At 41.5% G+C, this 18883-nt stretch overlaps 1 protein-coding gene and 1 gene segment (V, D, J or C); one reads left to right on the top strand and one right to left on the bottom strand.

Moving 5' to 3' along the window:
• Window positions 1–5421, top strand: part of LOC310892978 (T cell receptor beta variable 2-like) — a 35495-nt gene extending 30074 nt beyond the window's left edge. The window contains exons 6-7 of the V gene segment in view: window positions 1153–1188; window positions 4112–5421.
• Window positions 5422–10602: 5181 nt separating this feature from the next.
• Window positions 10603–17528, bottom strand: GATD3 (glutamine amidotransferase class 1 domain containing 3). 2 transcript variants are annotated; one of them, XM_083821333.1, is made up of 8 exons: window positions 17470–17528; window positions 16805–17165; window positions 15393–15445; window positions 14506–14619; window positions 13662–13781; window positions 12743–12835; window positions 12256–12412; window positions 10603–11623 (listed from the first exon to the last, which is right to left on the bottom strand). In XM_083821333.1, the coding sequence occupies exons 1-8, from the start codon at window positions 17511–17513 to the stop codon at window positions 11495–11497; spliced, it is 1071 nt and encodes a 356-aa protein (XP_083677459.1). In that variant the 5' UTR covers window positions 17514–17528; the 3' UTR covers window positions 10603–11494. The 2 variants fall into 2 exon arrangements, with proteins under 2 accessions (XP_083677459.1, XP_083677460.1); XM_083821334.1 differs by lacking the exon at window positions 17470–17528 and having other exon boundaries at window positions 14506–14643; window positions 15373–15445; window positions 16805–16928.
• Between the last annotated feature and the right edge of the window lie 1355 nt (window positions 17529–18883).

Here is an 18883-nt window from a genome sequence, read left to right as displayed (position 1 = left end):
TTTGTTTAGTTCAGAGGGAAGGGGTTGAGGGAAGCATTTCTTGCAGACAAGCCATGCATAATGGCCATTGTTGGATGAGTTCAATTTTTAAAGCAAATCTTCATGCAGTTTCACTCTGTTCCTTGCTTTTGCTGGAAGAATATGATGGGAGAAGAAGAATAAACGTATCTTCGCTTCATCGCAGCATATCCACAGAATTAGTAGGACCCCTGAGGGCAAGCCACCTGGCTCTTCCCCCTCCCTTTCCAGGAGACATTAATGAGGTCTCCAGACTTTTAAGCATTTGGCTACTTGGGATGCTGTACTGTACTGGATCCACCTTGTTCCCAGGGGGATGGGAGAGTTTATTTCATTGTTTGTACTTGGGTCCATGAAGCAGGATTAGCTTCACCATTGGCAATTCAAAGTCCAGGCCAATACCCTTTCAGATGACAGGAAGCCAGTTGCTAATTACCTTTTGCCTTGTAGCTGTGGCAAGGCTGGACTCATGAAGAGAGAATATCTTTTTTTCTTCCCTAGGAAAATGACCAAGACCATAACCCCCACTTGAATAATGCCAAACAGCTGAGCGAACATGTTTGAATTACTTACGAGTATGGCTAGTGGAATGCTCGGGTATTTGGTTTGACCAGTTGACTGACTGAAAAAAAAAATTAAAAAGGGGATAAAAGTCAAAAGAAATCATAGTTTGTTAAGGTTGTTTGTACAAATTGGCTGGAAATTTTCGTTATAGTCAATGACACACTTTTCATTCAGCTTAAAAGAGAAAAGATTTGTTTTTCAAGACGTTTACACCCTTTATATCTTTGTTTTAAATCACATAATTCTCAAGAGACAAATGCTTTTCAAATGTAAAGTGATATACTTTTGTTCAGCAAATCTAAAAGTGAAATGTTTTGCAGTTTTCAAAATTGATTTTTTTTCTTTTTAAAAAATGCAGAACAAAATTGTTTTCATCATCTCATTTTTGGGAGCAGTAAAGCATCGTTTCTTCTGATTTAATTTTGTAATCACACTTAAACTTTCAATTTATTTGTTAAATATATTCCTTCTAAGAAAAACTGCTAACCCTTAGATGAATTATTGACACTCTTTTCCTCAGGTTAAACAAATAACTTTGATTTTTGTGTTTTGTTTTGTTTTTTTCCCCAGATCGATCTAGCACTGGGGAGGAACATTCCGCTTCTGGTAAGGCAACAATCCTTAACGTGCTAAGTGTCTGAGTGATTACCTTTGATTAAATTAATTAATTTAAATTTATTAGTTTGAATTTGAATTTGGTAGATTGATAAACTGTGTTGAATAGAGAAAATCCAAGATGCTTCTAGCAAAATACAAACTTAGATCCAGCTGTTCAGACAGGGAAAAATTACCTTTACCACCAACACTGATCTAGACCACAGAAAGAGGAATACTGAAGTGCCAGTGGTCCCCAGTCTGTAAAGCCAGTCACCATTAAGAGCATCATAAAAATCAATAAAACACAAATAACATGGAAGCCACTCCATGCTGGGAGATAAGACCTTTGTAAATTACCTTGGTAGGAATGAACTACTAAATCAAGAGATTTGGGGGTATTTTTCAGTAAACAAAGTAATAAATATGCTAAAAATACAAGAATGATGACTCCACATAAGGTCCTTCAGGAAAATTTAAGTAGATCTCATCTGGCAGCAATTCTGAAATACAAGGCATATGCTAAAGTCTAGGTTTAATCATTACAGAGAAGTAACAATAGTAAGGTCATTTACAAACACTTCTTAAGTACATAAAATACAGAAGTGCTGTCCAGCCCTGACATGCCGTGGTCAAGAAAATCTCCCATAAAAAATCCTGTTTGTAAGTCAAATTATTCATAACAGCTCTACAAAATCTTAAATTGGTGTCATCAAACCTGTAACACTTTCTCATATAAAAATTAATGGCTGTAATTTGTGTTTTACTTAGCGTAGCTGAAAGACATAATCAATTACATGACAGTCATTATATTAAAGTTAATGTAGTATGTTCAGCCACAGTAAGATGTTGCAACAAGATTGGGTGGCAATAAACTCAAATAAAAACTAAGGAAGAGAACTGTTGAAGTGTTTCATCATTATCATGCAGAAAATTTCAGCTTTATACCTCATGGGCCATAAACAATTTAAAAAGTTACAGGAAATGTCTTTTTTAAACCTAATATAACTCCTCTTAGAGTTATATTAGGTCTATATTAGCTCTCCTGGCTTAGAGGTCTTCATAGAACATGAAGTTACATATAAGATGGTGCCGTATGCCTTCAGTGACACAACACTACATGAGAACATCGTAAAAGCAAATAGAACAGGAGACAGAATACCTCTAGCTGTTACCTTCCACAAGAAGTATGAAATTGTCAAGGGTCAAAAATTTTAATGAAACTTTTTCAAAACGAAATGCAAATAGGGTGAGCATAAAAATGCCTGTATTTAAAGGAGATAACTGTATATATATTTGGCTTGGTTGAAAGCTCTCTGACAACTTTTCCTCAATAGAAATATTTGCTCACCATGAAAATGTATTTCTATAAATAAAAAGATTAGGAGAAGGGAGAGTGTTTCAAATTTGCTATAGTAGGATAAACTGAATCACAAACCTTACATATCTGAAGGCTTTTCTACTGCTGGATTTTGGGGAGTGGCGGGTGTTGTGGATGGCAGAAAGAACAAAAGCCTGACTTTCAAAACATACGTTTTTGAAAAAAGAAAAAATATTTCCTGTTGTCAACATTATTTTTTAAAGCTTAAAAAAAAAAAAAATGCAGGCACAGCACCCAGGCTTATTTTTTTTATTATTATTTGTGGCAATTGCTTAAGAAAGGCAGGAAAATAATTTGTTCTATATTAGTTACTATTTTGGAAGGGACTTTGAAAAGTTAAAAGACCTGCTGAGAGTAAAAAAGGCTGCTGTATGCAGAAACAGTTCTCACGCTGTGCAGTCATTATAACCAGATCAGCAGATATTTAATTTTTTTTTATAAAACTGGAACAATTTTGATCTGTTTCACCTTTGCTCCATTTCTATTCATTTATTTGCTGGGTTGATTTTTTTCCTATTTATTTTAAAGAGCCCAATTTTACTGTCACTTTACCATCACCATGTCTTGGGAGACTCCCTCTGGGCTAATAGAAACCTTGTTTTAAGTTTATTTCTGGGACAAACGGAAGTGCATAGGCCTGGCAGAGGCCACAAGACACCAGGAGACTTGCCATCACCTCACATTTACTTCAAAGCATTACTGAGGACTCCCGACATTAACTTGTTCTTTACACGTTAATACATCATACTCCTTCTAGAGAGAGGAGGAGGAAAAACTCACACTGGTGACAAGAGCACAACACTCTGAAAGCCACTGCCTGCAGGTCCATGAGATACTACTGCAATTGGAGCAGCCTAAAAACTGGTATAGGAAGCAACATCTTCCCAGAGAAGGGCTTTGACCTGAACAGCTATGGGGAAAAAACCTCTGTACTGCTTAAGTCAGGGGTTCAAGATCTTTTTCTTTTTGCCTTTGTACTACCTTCATCATGGGGTGCAGGTAGCAGCTGTGGCAAGGCTATTCTGTGGTTCATGCCAATCCACACTGCAAAGAGCGTTACACAGTGCTACTGCCATCCGAGTCTCCGTGGCCTAGGCTTTTTTATATTTATATAAATATAAAATATTCATATTTTATATTTTTATATTGCTATACAGATAATGGTAATAACTCTTAATCAAAACGCCTACCTCAGGCTCACTGTACAGAACTTTAATTTATTTATACTTTTTTGGTTGTTGTGGTTCTATCAGGATTTTGAACAAATATTCCCAGCCATTCAGAAATGGAAGTTGCATTAATTGTTGCTGAGTGTCTGTGCCTCCTCTACTAAGACAAAAAATGATTTATTGCAGTACCTCAAAGCTGGCTTTTCTGTATGGCACAAACACACATATGCACAAAAAGTAGAATTTTGAAAATGGGCCAAAATCCACGATTTTATAAGCAATCTTCCAGGAGGGCATTCATATAAAAATCCCTGACACAAATTTCAAACACATTTCTTGTCAAGCCACTGGTTTCATGAAGACTTTCTCTTTTCCCGTTTTTCAGGACACAGCCAGATTTCCTCGAGAAGCCCTGGCAATGTACCACATCTGGATGTACTCCTCTCTTTTCACCTCCTGGTCACACTGTGGGGTTGGCACTTGTAACTGGGGAAGCTTACCTCCTTTTTGGAGCTGTCCTCAACAGGAGCACCTTGCTGGAGAGAAGAGCTCTGCAAGGTTATCGTGCCAAGTGCTCCAGAACCACCTGAAAGAAACACCACCATCTGAAAACAGAGCCAGCAGTAGGTGTCTGTGTCTCGTGTTTTGGTGTTCCGGAAAACCAAAGGCAGCAGAACTCACAGGAGGCAAGCCTGCTTTTTCAACCGGATCTTGGAGAGCAGCATCAGTGCTGCCAGTATGAGCATTTTGTTCTGAATCCTGTGGTTCTGTTTTAATGACAAGGTAAGACTCACAGAGCTACAAGGACACACGGTCGCCCTAGTGAGATCTTTTGCCTGGGAACTCATCTCCTTCAGGAGAACCAAAGGGAGGAGAAGGGGCAATTACTCTTAGATAAAAACTGGAAGTAGGAAGAGGCTCACTTCGTGAAACATAAGGATGGAAACCCTATGAAACTTGAGGCTGTGGAACTTCAGCTTCTATTTTTATCGCCGAGCGTCACGGGCAATCAGCAGCAATATTTTTTTCCTAAAAAAATGAACTACTTCTTCATCAGAAGGGTGAAGCTGACAGAGGAAGATGATGAAAGTTCAGAAAACATCAGCACAGAGGAAGGAAGTGATGCATTATTACAAAAAACACTTCTAACTAAGCCAAATTCTTCAGAAGGCTGAATTCAGCGTTTTCTCTATTTGCTATGAGTTGCACCTGCCAGGTGAGAGCAACGCAGCCCACGTGGCTGAGCCCCCAGGCGGGGGAAAGCGGCTCCTACGGACACCGACTGGGTCATTGGGATTCAGAACAGTTCCACCCTCTTTCCAAAGGAAAGATAGGATTGTTTTTGCAAGGAAAGGAACAGAACAAGACAGTGCTTAAAATGGTATCCATTGAGGTAAAGGAGACTGTTACCTTTGACTTTCTTTAGTTAAGGGCCCTTCCCCATGGGAGGGGAAGAGGGAAAATCCCGCACGCAGCCTGTGCTGCTGCTGCAGGGTGCTCAGCTGGTAACTTCGGCTGCGCTGGGTACAGAGCAGCTTAGTACAGCTGCTGGGGTCCCACTTCACGAAAAGATTCGAATATGAGAATTGTACATACTGTGGTCATCTCTTTGTGTCCTGCCCTCCCAGTGTTTGTCTCAGATTCCATATATTTAAACAAAACAAAACAAACAAAAATAAAACAACTGGTGAAAGCAACGGATTGGTATCATATCTAAGAGTTCTTTATTTGTATTCCAGTTGCCCCTACAGTTTGCTAAGCTCCCTGAGCAATCAGAAAGTTCAAAGGGTGGGATCCGTACAGGTCCACCAGTCCCAGACATCTGAACTGCTCGCCCTCATCTCCAGGGCTGAATGACTTTTAAAACCCAGTAGCCACTTCAGCAGCCATCCACTTTTCAAAATGTGCTTCAGGCACATGAAAGTGCACCTCCAATCACAAATGTATGCTGTGTGAGATGCAAAAGTTTCTTGGTCAAGCAAACAAGTAATTACTTAAATAAATAAATGTGGGCATGCAGGGCTAGAGCAGCCTCACTGCTGTGGAGAAGGACAGCCCAGCTGTACGTTCAAGAGCTGGCACTGTGCTGGCTGATGCTCATGAGGAAGCCCCAAGTTCCCTAAGTCCTCCGTCTCTTTCACCCCCAGAAGTGATTCTCCCTGCCCTCGCAAACTAGCATGAATCACAGTAAGCACACAAGCCGATGATGGCAGAAGGAACAAAGGGTGGGGGAACAAAGTCTGGATGACCTCTAGCTGTCCCTGTAACCCTACTTTTTTTATGATTTGCAACTGCGCTTGGGATGTTTAACACCCCTGTGTATCATATTTTCCCGCAGCTGTAGTTAATGCCATTCCCAGTGGTAATATACTACCACCATTCAGCTTTCCTGTGAGACTGCAAGGGAAGGCTTGAAATGACTGGTAAACCTTGATTTGTCCTTCCCTGGCTGGGTGATGACACGACAAGCAAATGTCTTAAAGTTCAGCGTGCAGACCACGAGCAGCATATACTACTTCTGTTTTCCAGTTTCATTGTGAACTAGAGGGATAGCTTTGAAAACGAAGGAGCACAAAAATAACTCATACATTTAAGGTGGAATTTCACCTTCTCTCACTTGCAATACCTTGGTGTCTCACACATATGCATTTCATGTGGTAAGAACAGGCTGAAAATCTGCTACCACAAAACACTCTTCAGAGATACTTGTGAATTAATGTTGCAAACAAAAAGCTGTTAAAGCAAGTTTATTTTTTTTTTCATGTGTCAGTGACACTGGTAAAACAGAAACGGAGTTTCTTTGCTCTTACTGTAGTCTAACTGTACAGTAAGGTTAGCGGCTAATGCTTCTCACTGACTTCCTTCCAGTTCCATACGATGCAAGAGAAATGGCCCATGAAGATCATTAGCAAGACATGAATGTAATACTTTTGGTGCAGAATTTTCACTGTTATTTCTGCTAAGTCTGAGGACACTCATTCACAATGCATGCTGCTCTGCAGTTGAATGAACTGAAAAATATTGAAAATATGCGTGGAAGGCAATTATTTTTTAAACATGTAGCTGGAAATTATGTTGCTTTGGGTAATGTAATTGTTGTTGCAACTTCTGTTTCAGCTTCTGGGACTGTCCAAGTTCAGGCCCTTCTTTTCCCCTCTCTCACTCTCTCTTCCCCCAGAGATTCTAGCCACCACTGAAATCACCTTGGAAAAGATAACCAAATATCAGTTCCTTATTTCTTCCGAGGGCTAAGTTTGACCCATACAGCAGAAAAAAGCCTTCTCTCTGCCACTGCAAGCCATGTGAAGGAGGAAAAAAGACAGGTCAAACCAACTGCTCTAGCCTTGGAATGCCGGCAACTCTCAATTATTTGCAGATGGAGGATTATCTAAGCTGCCACTCTTAAACATATATGTATACACACACACACACGTAAGATAATGCTAGCTTGCATACATACAGACCCTTGAAGGAACAGGTAGTTTCCTTCCAGGAGCATTACTTGGCCTGATAAAAGTCCCTCCAAAACCTCCAACAACCCTTGGGTTTAGGTCACCTTCCTATAAAAGCATTATTATTGAAAACAAACAAACACACACCACCACCACATTATGTATTGTTACCACTTTATACACTTTTTCTCATTTTCCAATGTTAATTATATCACAGGAAAGTTTCATGGCTTAATACAAGCATGTTTGACATTATCCTTTCAAGGAGATAAGAAGGCACAGTATTGAAGAAATGAGTCTTTACAAGACAGCTGGACAAATGCATTATGATGGAACTGGACTTCCATTTGTTTTTGTTAAACAAGTAGGAAGCAGTAATTTGATTCCCTTTATGTGTCCAAAATGTTAACATGAAATTGCCATTAGAAAACAACAGCTGGAATATTGTGCCTGATGGCTGAGACAGACTTGTTCTGAAAGTGCCCCCTGCTGGCATTATGTGCGTTCAACAAACTGTCTCCTGTAGCCACAAACCACAGCGTAAAAACGAAAAGAACGTCTCAATCCCTATTCTCATTTCTGCTTTTAGAACAGAGAAAAAAAAAAAAAAAAAAAGCGTGATTATCAAATTTGTGAACATTGCAACAATCCACAGAGGAACATTTCCTAAAATGGTTCTTGTGCATACGCATGGTAAAATAAGGCAGGCAGAAACACAACTGACAGGTAACAACTCCTCACCCCACAAGTTAAGCCCATCACATCACTCGAAAACCAGCGCAAGCTGGAGGGGCAATTACCACTGTATTCCAGTGAGACTGAGTTATTAAACACTTCCTGCAGATCAAAAATCACAGGATCTGTAAACCAGATATTGCATGCCTCCTTGTGGAGGCCCAAAGAATGCACATTTTTGACGTATTTCTGAAAGCATTTAACAAAACACATTAATCGCTAACTTTCATCCACTTGGTTAAACTAGCAAGCCCCTAAGTAGCTCCAAAGAGCCCTACAGAAGGAAAGGAAAAACCCAGCTTGGCAGACAAATGTCTCTATTAGCCTCTAAACACCCAAGGAATTTCCCTCCGAATTTACACTGGCCAAACACCAAGACAACAATCTTACATCTTCCATCAAAGTTAAAAAACCTTGTATTAATACAAAACCTTAAAAAAAAATGTGTGTATCAAAGGTTAATACTCTGCACGACATTGTGGAATTACAGCAACTCGCCAATAAAGAAGAGGCAGGAATGGTTCCTGAATCTTTCACATTTAAAAATATTATCTCTGGATGAAGACGGGTAGAAAGATATTCTGAAATGGGATTATTTCTGGTAAATAGTATTTTGTCTTTGACTTCCCCAATGCACATTATTATGTCCTGTCCCCAGCAACTGACCAAGCTTTCAGCACTGACACCACCATACGGGTAGCTCATTTTCTGTAAGTGCCTAGTGAAATGTTACAGGCACTGAGGAGGAGTTGATTCCTTAGGTGCTCTCCTTAGAACTTACAACCCTAGCCCTCAAACAGTCACCAGTATTGAAATCACCATTTTAGAGTACAGTTTGATCTTGTACTGCTTCTATTCAGCAGATGAGATGGTATCTCAAATTAGGTGAGCTTTTCAACCGACACACTTGATTCTAAGCATAAACTACTGTGATAATCCAACCTGGAAATCACCAAGTCAGTGGTCAATGTGACCAACACTGTATCTGCTTTGAACAGCATATAGTGGATTATTAGCAGTCTTCATTATTTGAGTAACTCTATGCAAGAAAGAATCTCAGAGGCAGGAAGAGATCTTGCCAATCTCTTCTCTCTGGGGAGAGCGACAGGAGCGGAGGGAACGGCATGGGGCTGGGACAGGGGAGGGTCAGGCTGGGTGTTAGGGAAAGGGTCTGCACCCAGAGGGTGGTCGGGCACTGGGACAGGCTGCCCATGGCAGTGGTCACAGCACCAAGCCTGTCAGAATTCAAGAAGCCTTGGAACAACACTCTCAGACATAGGGGCTGATTTTTGGGTGGTCCTGTGTGGAGCCAGGAGTTGGATTCAGCCATCTTCATGGGTCCCTTCCAACTGAGGATGTTCTGTGATTCTAGAAAGAGGCAAAAAGCAGCACTATCTGGATGATCCTCCAGCCAACTTGCAACTACATATGCTAGTAGCAATTTCTTCAAAATACCTACTTTTTCTCAGCACACCTGAATTTAATAAAGAAAAGTTTATGCCACTACAGCTGCATTCACTAGGAACTGCTGACATGAGAAACCCTAAATACGTACGTGCAACCCCAATAACGGCAAGTGTTGTTTATAAGATTTAACTCAGTCCCCAACAGAAAAAGTTGAGCTTGATTTAGATCACTCTTAACAGCAGATGACAGTACACCGGGAGCAGCTGTTCTCCCTGTACTCTGGGGGTTCCAACACCATCTCTGTTTTGTGATACCTTCTGGTGTTACCAAATTTAAAACTGCTGCAGATGTAGGAAAGGTAATGACTTTTGGAAATGTCATTACATTTTACATGAACAATTCTCAAGGTTCTTTGATTCAAACAAAACGCGAGGATTTTCTATGGTACTCAGACCTTCTCACATATTCTGCTAAGCCTCTCCCAGTTGATAATATAGATATCCATTTGTGTACCAACAAAGTTTATGGAAGAAATATTCTATTTCTTAACTACCTGATACTGAAAATTTCCTATAGAATTTGATGTACAAGCAAAAGACCGTTTCAGAGTATGTCCAAAATCCATTTTCTGAACCACATTTGCTATCGTGATGACTGTGCACGACTTCTTTGTAACCACACTGGAGTTTGTGGTCTGCACAAAGGATCTCTATGCAGTCCTCCAAGAAAACAGTGCCTTTGAAGGGCAACTTCAGTTCTTCTAAATCCTATCACGATTTTTAGTGACAAAAAAATAAAATACATGCTAAAAGGCTCCAAAAGCAAACAGGTTTTCCATGAACACTCACCAAACAAACTGAGAATGCCCACTCTGTGTTTCATTCCTTTCTTCTCCCACAAACTGCCATTCCACATCCCTAGCGAGTCTTCAGCCACAGACAGTATTTAATATACTCCAATCTAAGGCTTGTAGATTTAATTTATGAAATACACAATTCTCCCTGAAAGATATGGGCTCCCTTCAGCATGCCTGTCATGTAGCAGAAACTGTAGTGCAAGGTCAGGGCCGTCTTTTCATTTGCGTCGAGAAATGTTGCTTTCTGATGAATAGAAAGGTGACAAGTAATGTGGAAGGGAAGGAAGGAGACTCAGCTGGATTCTATACGTAAAAAAATGTCTCAGATGTAAAGGGAACTGAAAAACAGAAAAACTGCTAGAATATATGAACCGGTGTAAGTTATCAGAGGCAGTTATCAAACAAAAATGAGGAACAAGGATGACATAAAGGCAGAAATTAATTTATTTATACATCATTATTTCAGACATTCAGTAATACTTCTTTGGAGAAAGCTTTATTACCCTTAAGCAGGGAAAGTGAGGATAACTTGAGATTTGTTCCTCTATTTGCTAGTCATGCAACTACTTTAATAAAGGTATTATCCTTAAAGATTGTGCGTCATATCAGCGGATATTTTCTCCTTCAAGACCTTTCTAGCTACAGTGGACCAATGGACGAATTTTTCAAAGTGCTAGTACTGTGACAGCTAAGATGCTGATATTCAGAATGGCTCCCCGGTGAAAACAGGATTCTTTAAAAAGATAAATGTTTTATTCTTCCATTTAATTAACACGAAGCTAACACTAGGATGTGGAAGATGTCAGTTCCCTTGCCAGCTGCTCCTTGGTTTTAGTTCAGAGATACAGGCCTGAGCACATAAACTATGAACTACGCACTAATTCCTCTCTACTCCCATTCTTTGTCCACTAGACATACCGCCTCCGCATCTGCTATGTCCCTACAACACAACTGCCCTCAGATTCTGAAAGTGCCTTCAGTGGGGTTTTGTGCTCACGGAAAGGATTTGACAGGGGCGCGCTGTGATGGCTGGTGTCCAAACACATCTGCACAGCTCTCTCCAGCTGAAAAAGCTCAAGACAATGCTCAGTGCCTTGGGACAAACCGCCTGTTCTCTGCGAGCCCTTCTGCAGCCCTTCTCTCAGGAAGCACATGGGAAACCCCGCAGTGCTGCTGGGAATCAGCCAGCTTCACATAAGCAATTATTAGAGTACAAACAGGACAAGCAGGTGAAAATACTTCCACTGGTCCACATTATTTTTGATACTACACTCTACATTTAAACATTCCTGAAGTTTTCGTGTTAAAAACGGACACTTTATTTGCCAGTTAATTTTAACACATTCTTTACCATGGCCCCAATGCCGTCGAAGATATTATGTAATTCCGTTTCACACATAAATGCTGGGGTAGTCACCACCTTGTTCTTTGTATCCACATGAGCTTCGTAAAAGGAAGTTAAGGAAAACACAGCCTATGTCTCACTTAGAGATGCTGTCTGCAAAATAAACCATCATTGACCAAACCGTACAACTCCACTACTCCATAAACACCTCCAAATACATTATACTGTCCAGCTGTAAAGACAGCTGCAACCTATAATCTGAGATATTGGAAGCTATTTTGCCAGAAATGCACACACTGCAAGAGCAATCTGTAAGAATGATGGCGCTCAGAGATACGAGAAAACCTATGAAACTTAGCAACTGCAGTAAAATGCCTGAGTACAGTCTGACACAGCTTTAGCCTTCAGGAAAAGAAAAAAAATCTCAAAGATAACTGGCTCATTGTAACTCATGCCAGTCTTACGTGCAAATTCACTTAGCATTTCTGGCCTGACTGTATTACCAGGTGTCCAAGGGAGTTCTATGGCAACAACTGAGAACTGCTTCAAACTACACATCTGTGTACAGAAGACAATGTTTAATCGTGCACCATATTACATGCTATCTGCTACACACCGTGTATTCCCACTAAGCTATAGTTTTAGTGGAAAAGCACAGATCCTGCAGGTATTCATTTCTGTAATGACACATTACAAAACTGTCTCTCAACATGGAAATTGACAGGAAAGGATATAGTCACTTCTTTCACACAATGCTTTCCTCCCAGCTCTTTAATGGCTCCTGCAGTTCCAGCGTAAGGCCACTTGCCACCTTCCTCTTCTTCATGGCCCACAGTTACTTCAGCACCAGAAAGAACCTTTGCTGCCAACACTGGTGAAATGCAGCAAAGACTGCAACAAAAGGAATTATAAGAATGATTCTGTGATGGCACTCTGAAAACATGCTCAAAATTGAAAAGATTCAAATGAACGCGGTCTTACGAATCTGAAAGGCATCACAAGGCAACGTCCACTCAACATTTGTTAGCCTCTTCTTTCACAAACACCTACACACACACATGCACCTTGAAAAACACGTTTTAAAAATAAGCTACAACTGATAAAAAAACAAAGATGTTTTTTTCTAGTTACAACAGTAACAGCTGCACATTTCCACAAGACATACTTTGTTTCCATGCTCACATTATCAAACAAATGCCCCTCTCCAACTAACATACATACCCAATAGGTTTGCCTGCTTTGTGGAAGTCTTTCAAGACACGTTCAACTTCTCTATTCACCTTGCAATCTTTCCCATCAACAGCAAAGGTAGACCTGCCACAATAAAAAACTTTATATATATATACCGCATTACAAACCTACAAATAGGGATGCCTATCTGCCCTGAATCTGGCTCTCAAGGGTTAGCACAAAACTTAAATACTTTCTAAAAAGATTGAAGGATGCTGCAGTTGGCCAGCAGTGCTTTAGCCAAAATGACTCACTTCTAAGGCTTTGGCATGTCAGAAAGCTCCTTACTTTAAATAAATATCAGGAAATAAGAATTACCATATCAGCCTTGTAGAATTACTGAGAAGCAAAACAAATGTTAACAGAGAACAAAAACCCATAAGAGAAGTAAAAAAAATTTTAAGATTTCTCAAACCCAATAAAATGACAGGTCAATAACAAGGTCGTTTGAGCTCCACATGGATAACAAATGTGGTTTTTTGTTGTTGTTTTTTTTGAGTTAGTCATTGTTCTATTGTTGCTAATGCATGAGAGGACTTTTGGGTAGGCTGTCACAAGGACACAAAAGGGTAATACTAGCAAGCATCTGAAACTAATGAACTTTTACCTTCACTTGCCGCAGTCAACCTCAAAGAAAGCCACCACCAGGGTGAGGGAAAAAGGACTTATTGTGCATTACCTAAACTCTAGAACTCTCATTAATATTGTTGGGAAAATTTAAGACGTAATAGTGCCAATAAAAATTATGAGTGGAAACCATCACAAACAGCACTAAACACTTAATTTCAACTCTTTGAAAGAACTTTTCCTTATCAAGTAGTAGTTACCTATGTAGTAAATAAGGCCATTTATTGCTTCTTGATTTTACTGTGTGCATCATAAAGGAGTCTAATATTTAACTGGCACTCACAAGTTCTTAGCAGCTCCAAATCCACCAGGGAATATCACAGCATCATGGTCTGCTGTAGTAAGTTTAGCCAGGCTTGTGATTTTACCACGAGCAATCCTTGCAGATTCCACTAAAACATTCCTTGAAGAAGTGGAAATAAAATGAGACAAATTAAGCACACGTGCACAAAGGAGAGACCTTATAGCGGCCTTCCAGTGCCTAAAGGGGGCCTACAGATAAGCTGGGGAGGGACTCTGTCAGGGAATGTAGTGATAGGACAAAGCGTAATGGCTTTAAACTGGAAGATGGTAGGTTTAGATTAGATGTAAGGAAGAAATTCTTCACTGTGAGTGTGGTGAGGCACTGAACACGCTGCCCAGAGAAGCTGTGAATGCCTCATCCCTGGAAGTGCTCAAGGCCAGGCTGGATGGGGCCTTGGGAAACCTGGTCTGGTGGGAGGTGTCCCTGCCCATGGCAGGGGGGTGGAACTGGATGGTCTTTAAGGTCCCTTCCAACCCAACCCATTCTACGGTTCTATCATTCTATGAAAAGAACGTAAAGTTTTGGCAGAGGAAGAAAGAAAGCAAGAACAGTGGCACTCAATACTGAAGCTACACATGCTTGTAAAATAGCACCACTGGGAAACACAGCCATGTAGAGACTATATAATAACTTCCAGACCCTTCCCCCCTCCCTTTTTTTTAATATAAAAAAAATCTCTTACAAAACACCAGCTAGCATAAAGCTATTAAAGCCAGCCAGTAGTGTTCCATGTTCAGTTGCAGGCTGCTACATCTGAAAAACACCTAAGTGTGCATCAGGCCAAGACTCAGCAGTCACAGAAAACTCATTAAACAGACTTTACCTTGACTCAGCTTCAGCTGGTTGCCCTTTACTGTGGTCAACAACATGCATTTGAGGAACATCTGGAGCATACATCTGAACCTCAGCTCCCCCACGACTAAGGTGTACCAGTATGCTACAAAATCAGAGAGAAAACATGCTGAAAACCTTAGCAGAGAGGCTTTATCTGGCTCTTAATTCTTGCTACAAATATTCCATCTGATTTTGACACACATCCCACCAACGCATACAGAATATGAAGCAGCAAAATCCCTCCACATAACTGGACCAAAGTTCAGAGCAGAACGGAAAGTCAGTCTGGAGGCAGTCAGGCAAACCTGAGACAAGATCTTTGTTCAGTGCTCCTGTGCAAGCAACCAGGTACAATATGAACTTTTTTCTCATTGCAAGTTCCCAGAGTACCACCATTAACATATTTATGAGTAAACTTACTCCAAGTCCAGGTGAAGCATCTCTTAGTAATGAATACTAAGAGTTAGTAATTTAACTTGAATAATAATAATTCACAGTGTTAAATTTAGCCCCAGGAATGAAAACTCACATTGATTATGAAATGAAGCCTCTACTTATCTCCATTGAAATTGATTCTGGAACTCTGAATTCCTGTTTCTGAAGGGAAGACAGTGTCTCTCAAATTCACTCCTCTGTCATTATATGCACTGTTCTGTGTCTGGACAGTCACTGCGTACTGCAAGAATGCAGCCTGAGCTCCTAGTTATGCTGTGACAAAGCTGAAGCTCCAAAGACCCTTGACAGGACTCTGAAGGAAATCTATCACACATCTTTCAGGGCAAGTTTTACTCCAGAGAGAGCAGAACTGAATTCAATGGTGCTCTAATGAAAAGCAGACTGTTTTTTTGGAGCCTACGGTTTCCTAAAGCAACTTACGCTGAGGCCTCATGGATTTCTGTACCATCGTAGACACCACAACCAGACAGGACCTGCAGTAAGAAAATCAAGAAGGTATTTCAAGTGATACAAAAGTTCCTATAGGATCTTTCACAGGCCTTGTAGAATTTAAAAAATGTAAAACCAAACTAAACAAAAACCCAACAACTTAGCAACAAGCTCTTTATTAAGCCAGTCAACACCACACTATTAGCCCTGGCATTGCCATATGACATACAGCAGAGCTGGCATTCCCTATTTATAGCTACCGACCGCAGACAGGGCTCAGAGGTAACTAATATTTATGTGTGTTTGTTCCTCAGAGTTTATAAACTGGCATGATATCCTTAGGTGTGTTTTTACCATGCACACAATGGGCTGTTTTCAGTGTTATACATCTACTTATGAAGTGTCCTTATCGCTGTAAAACACATGCTCGTCTCGATTACAAGTGTTACAGAAGAGCACTTTGACGTGGCACTTATAAGTTATTTTACCTGCTGCATTTTGTCTGAGGATCCACATTATAGCTAAATAATTTTAAATCCAATTATGCTATATTAACCATACTTTTCTTTATTACTATGCTAATAATACTTTCAGTTTGTTTATAGGCGCTGGAGAATAAAATGCACAAAGCAATCAGCAATTATCGTACAGGTGCAGGGAGTCTTTCACAAAGTAAAGAAGGGGGAAAAAGAAAAAAAGTGATTACAAGAATAAAAAATCCAAACGGTTCTCAGTTCCTGAAAGTATACATATGAACACTTGTGGGTTTTGGTTTTGCTTTTTTTTAAGGAAAAAAAAAAAAACAACCGAAGAATATTCGTTTCCCCTCTTCCCTCCCGGTTTTATCTCTGTTTTTAGAAACTTGAGAGTTTCTATTAACAGATGCACGAACAGAAACTCAACTGAAACTGTCTTATTTAGAAACATGGGACTTGAAGGGGCTTTCGGATCACCGCATCCAGTCCTCTGCTGTCACAAACCTGATAACCTACCATCGCTTAACCGAATCAGTCCGTGAATGTTTTCAAGTCCATGGAACTACAGTTTTACTACTCTAATACTTACAAGCGCCCTTCTACTTTCTGATTTTTGATTCTGTTTTTCATTTAAGGGCCAACGAATAAACATAGCGATGTCCAGGGAGTTTTAAAGCCGCATATCCGTTTGAGATACTACCCACAACCGACGTTTTCCTTTGGCAACCCGTCCGGCTGCACAGAAGCCACCTTTTAGACAAACTCCCCGCTTGTGCCCGGCCACCGCGACCAGCTCGACCTTCTCATCCCGCCCTTGCCAGCCCTAACGCTGCCCCCGAGCCCTCCCGGCCCCCTCCCCGCTGCACAAACCACCCTTCATCCGCGGGGCCGGCCCAGCCCGAGGCCTGCCGCCCGCCCGTTACTCACCACGGCGACGCGGGCGCCGCGGGGGCGCCGGGCGGAGCTGTGGAAGGAGGCGAGGCCGGGGGGCGCTGCCCGGCGCAGCGCGGCGCGGAATGGCGGCCCGCAGGCGGCCAACATGGCCGCGGGCGCGGGGAGCCGGGCGGGCTGCGGGAGGCCGGGCGGGCTGCGGGAGGCAGCTGACCCCTCGGCGGCGGCGGCGGCGATGGCTCCCTCTGGAGGAGAGGAGGGGCCGTCCTGAGGGGACGGAAGGAAAAAGGCAGCGGGGTTTAACCCTCGGTGCCATGAGGCTTTGGCGCCGTCTCTCGGCTTTTCTCCTCCACGCCCGTCTTGGGACCGCAGGTGGTGGTTGCGCCCTCGGGAGCCGCTAGAATAAAAAGGGGTGAAAGCTAAAGCACAATGACCTCACCAGACTGAAAGTAAAACGGACACCGAATTAAAAGCTCGGGGCTTGTTCTGAACACAAGCCTAGCGGCACATTCATCCCGCGGGTTAAAGTGGCCGCAAGGTGCATGCAGCCCAAGCACGCCAGTACAAAGGCAGTAACATGCTACGGAGACTGCAAACCTTATTAAAAATATCATTAACTAACATATAAAGCCAGCCTAATTTCTTTCTAGAATCTTCTAAAAGCTATACACTATTTCGTCTGAGAAGAAAAGTTGCATCACCAGCTCTTCAGTATTCTTGGAACGTTAAAAGAAACACCTAACATGGAAAGTTTCACCTTTACTCTCCACTCTTCCCCAGTTTGTTTTCCTGGTGAACTACGATCAGTTTTTATAAGGCTTTTATTTATTTATTTTTGTGGGTGATGGTTGGTTGGTTTTCTCTTTTATTAAGGAAACCAAACTGCCCATAAGAACAACATTCCTGTTGAAATACACATCTACATACAATCAGATGTAATTAAATCAAGATGCAAGTGTGGTCACAACCGGCAACAGAAAAGGGCACTTCTCCAACGCCCAGCCCCACTCCACAGGGGCAAATCTGACAAATCTGAGATATTTGCAAATTGTGCTGACAGGCACTAGGGCCTGCCAAACTTTGGACCTACCAGACACCAACACTCAGCTCCCATTATTCTCCTTATTGATAGGGAAGGACACACTGGAAAATTTTATTCTGTCATGTGCGTAATAGAATTTGCCTGGAGACAAAGTCTGTGTTTTGTAATACAGAGTAAGAACTGTTACGTGTCAGGTAACATGATCGTGTTCTCTATGTTAGCTTAAGCACTTCAGAGATTTACAAGGATGCAAAGACAAATTTTTGTCTTCTTCCTGTGTGGCTTCTTCCCAACCCACCTATGCCTCCCTTCCATAAAGCTTACTATCTATTATGGTGGAGGAAAGGAGGCGGCGAGGTGGAAAACCTCAGTTCCACAGATAATGTTCCACAAGCATCTCTCCAGCCCAGCAACTCCTTCACAATGCTGAAACACCGAAATATTGCAATGATCATGAAAATAACAAATCCAGAACAGAATACACCGAAGAAAGTAAAACAATTCTGTCTCATTATTTGCAGTATCATAGAACAGCTTGGTCTGGAAGGGACTTTAAAGATCATCTAATTCCAACCCCCCTGCCATAGGCAGGGATGCCGCCCACCAGATCAGGCTGACCAAGGCCCCATCCAGCCCGACCTTGAACACTTCCAGGGATGGGGTATTCACTTCTCTTGGCAATGTGTTTCAGTGCCTCACTACCCTTATAATGAAGACTTTCCACCTAACATCTAGTTTACGTCTATCCTCTCTTAGTTTAAGGTCATTCCACTTTGTCCTATTATTATCTACCCCACTAAAGAGGCCTTCTCCACCTTTTTCGTAAGACCCCTTTAGGTACTGAAAGGTCACAATGAGGTCTCCCTGAAGCCTTCTCTGCTCCGGGCTGAACAGCCCCAGCTCTCAGCCTTTCTTCACAGGAGAGGTGCTCCAGCCCTCTGATCATCTTTGTAGCCCACCTCTGGACTTGCTCTAACAGGTCCACATCTTTCTCATGCAGTGTGTTCACTAACAAAGTCCTGTCAGCATATGGCTTGAAAGCAACACAAACATGGATATGATTCTTTGCCTTC

Source organism: Anser anser, assembly GCF_964211835.1.
Source record: "Anser anser genome assembly, chromosome: 1".
Classification (NCBI taxonomy): Eukaryota; Metazoa; Chordata; class Aves; order Anseriformes; family Anatidae; genus Anser; species Anser anser.
This window is presented reverse-complemented; position numbering and strand designations above follow the sequence as displayed.

Excerpts from the sequence above, each read along its gene's own strand:
- GATD3 (XM_083821333.1), bottom strand. The coding sequence starts at position 17,513 with ATGTTAGGTGTTTCTTTTAACGTTCCAAGAATACTGAAGAGCTG. Across the intron at positions 13,782-14,505 it reads CCAGCTGAAGCTGAGTCAAG|GAATGTTTTAGTGGAATCTG; the intron begins GTAAAGTCTGTT and ends CACTTCTTCAAG. Across the intron at positions 12,413-12,742 it reads AAAGCAGGCAAACCTATTGG|TCTTTGCTGCATTTCACCAG; the intron begins GTATGTATGTTA and ends CTTTTGTTGCAG.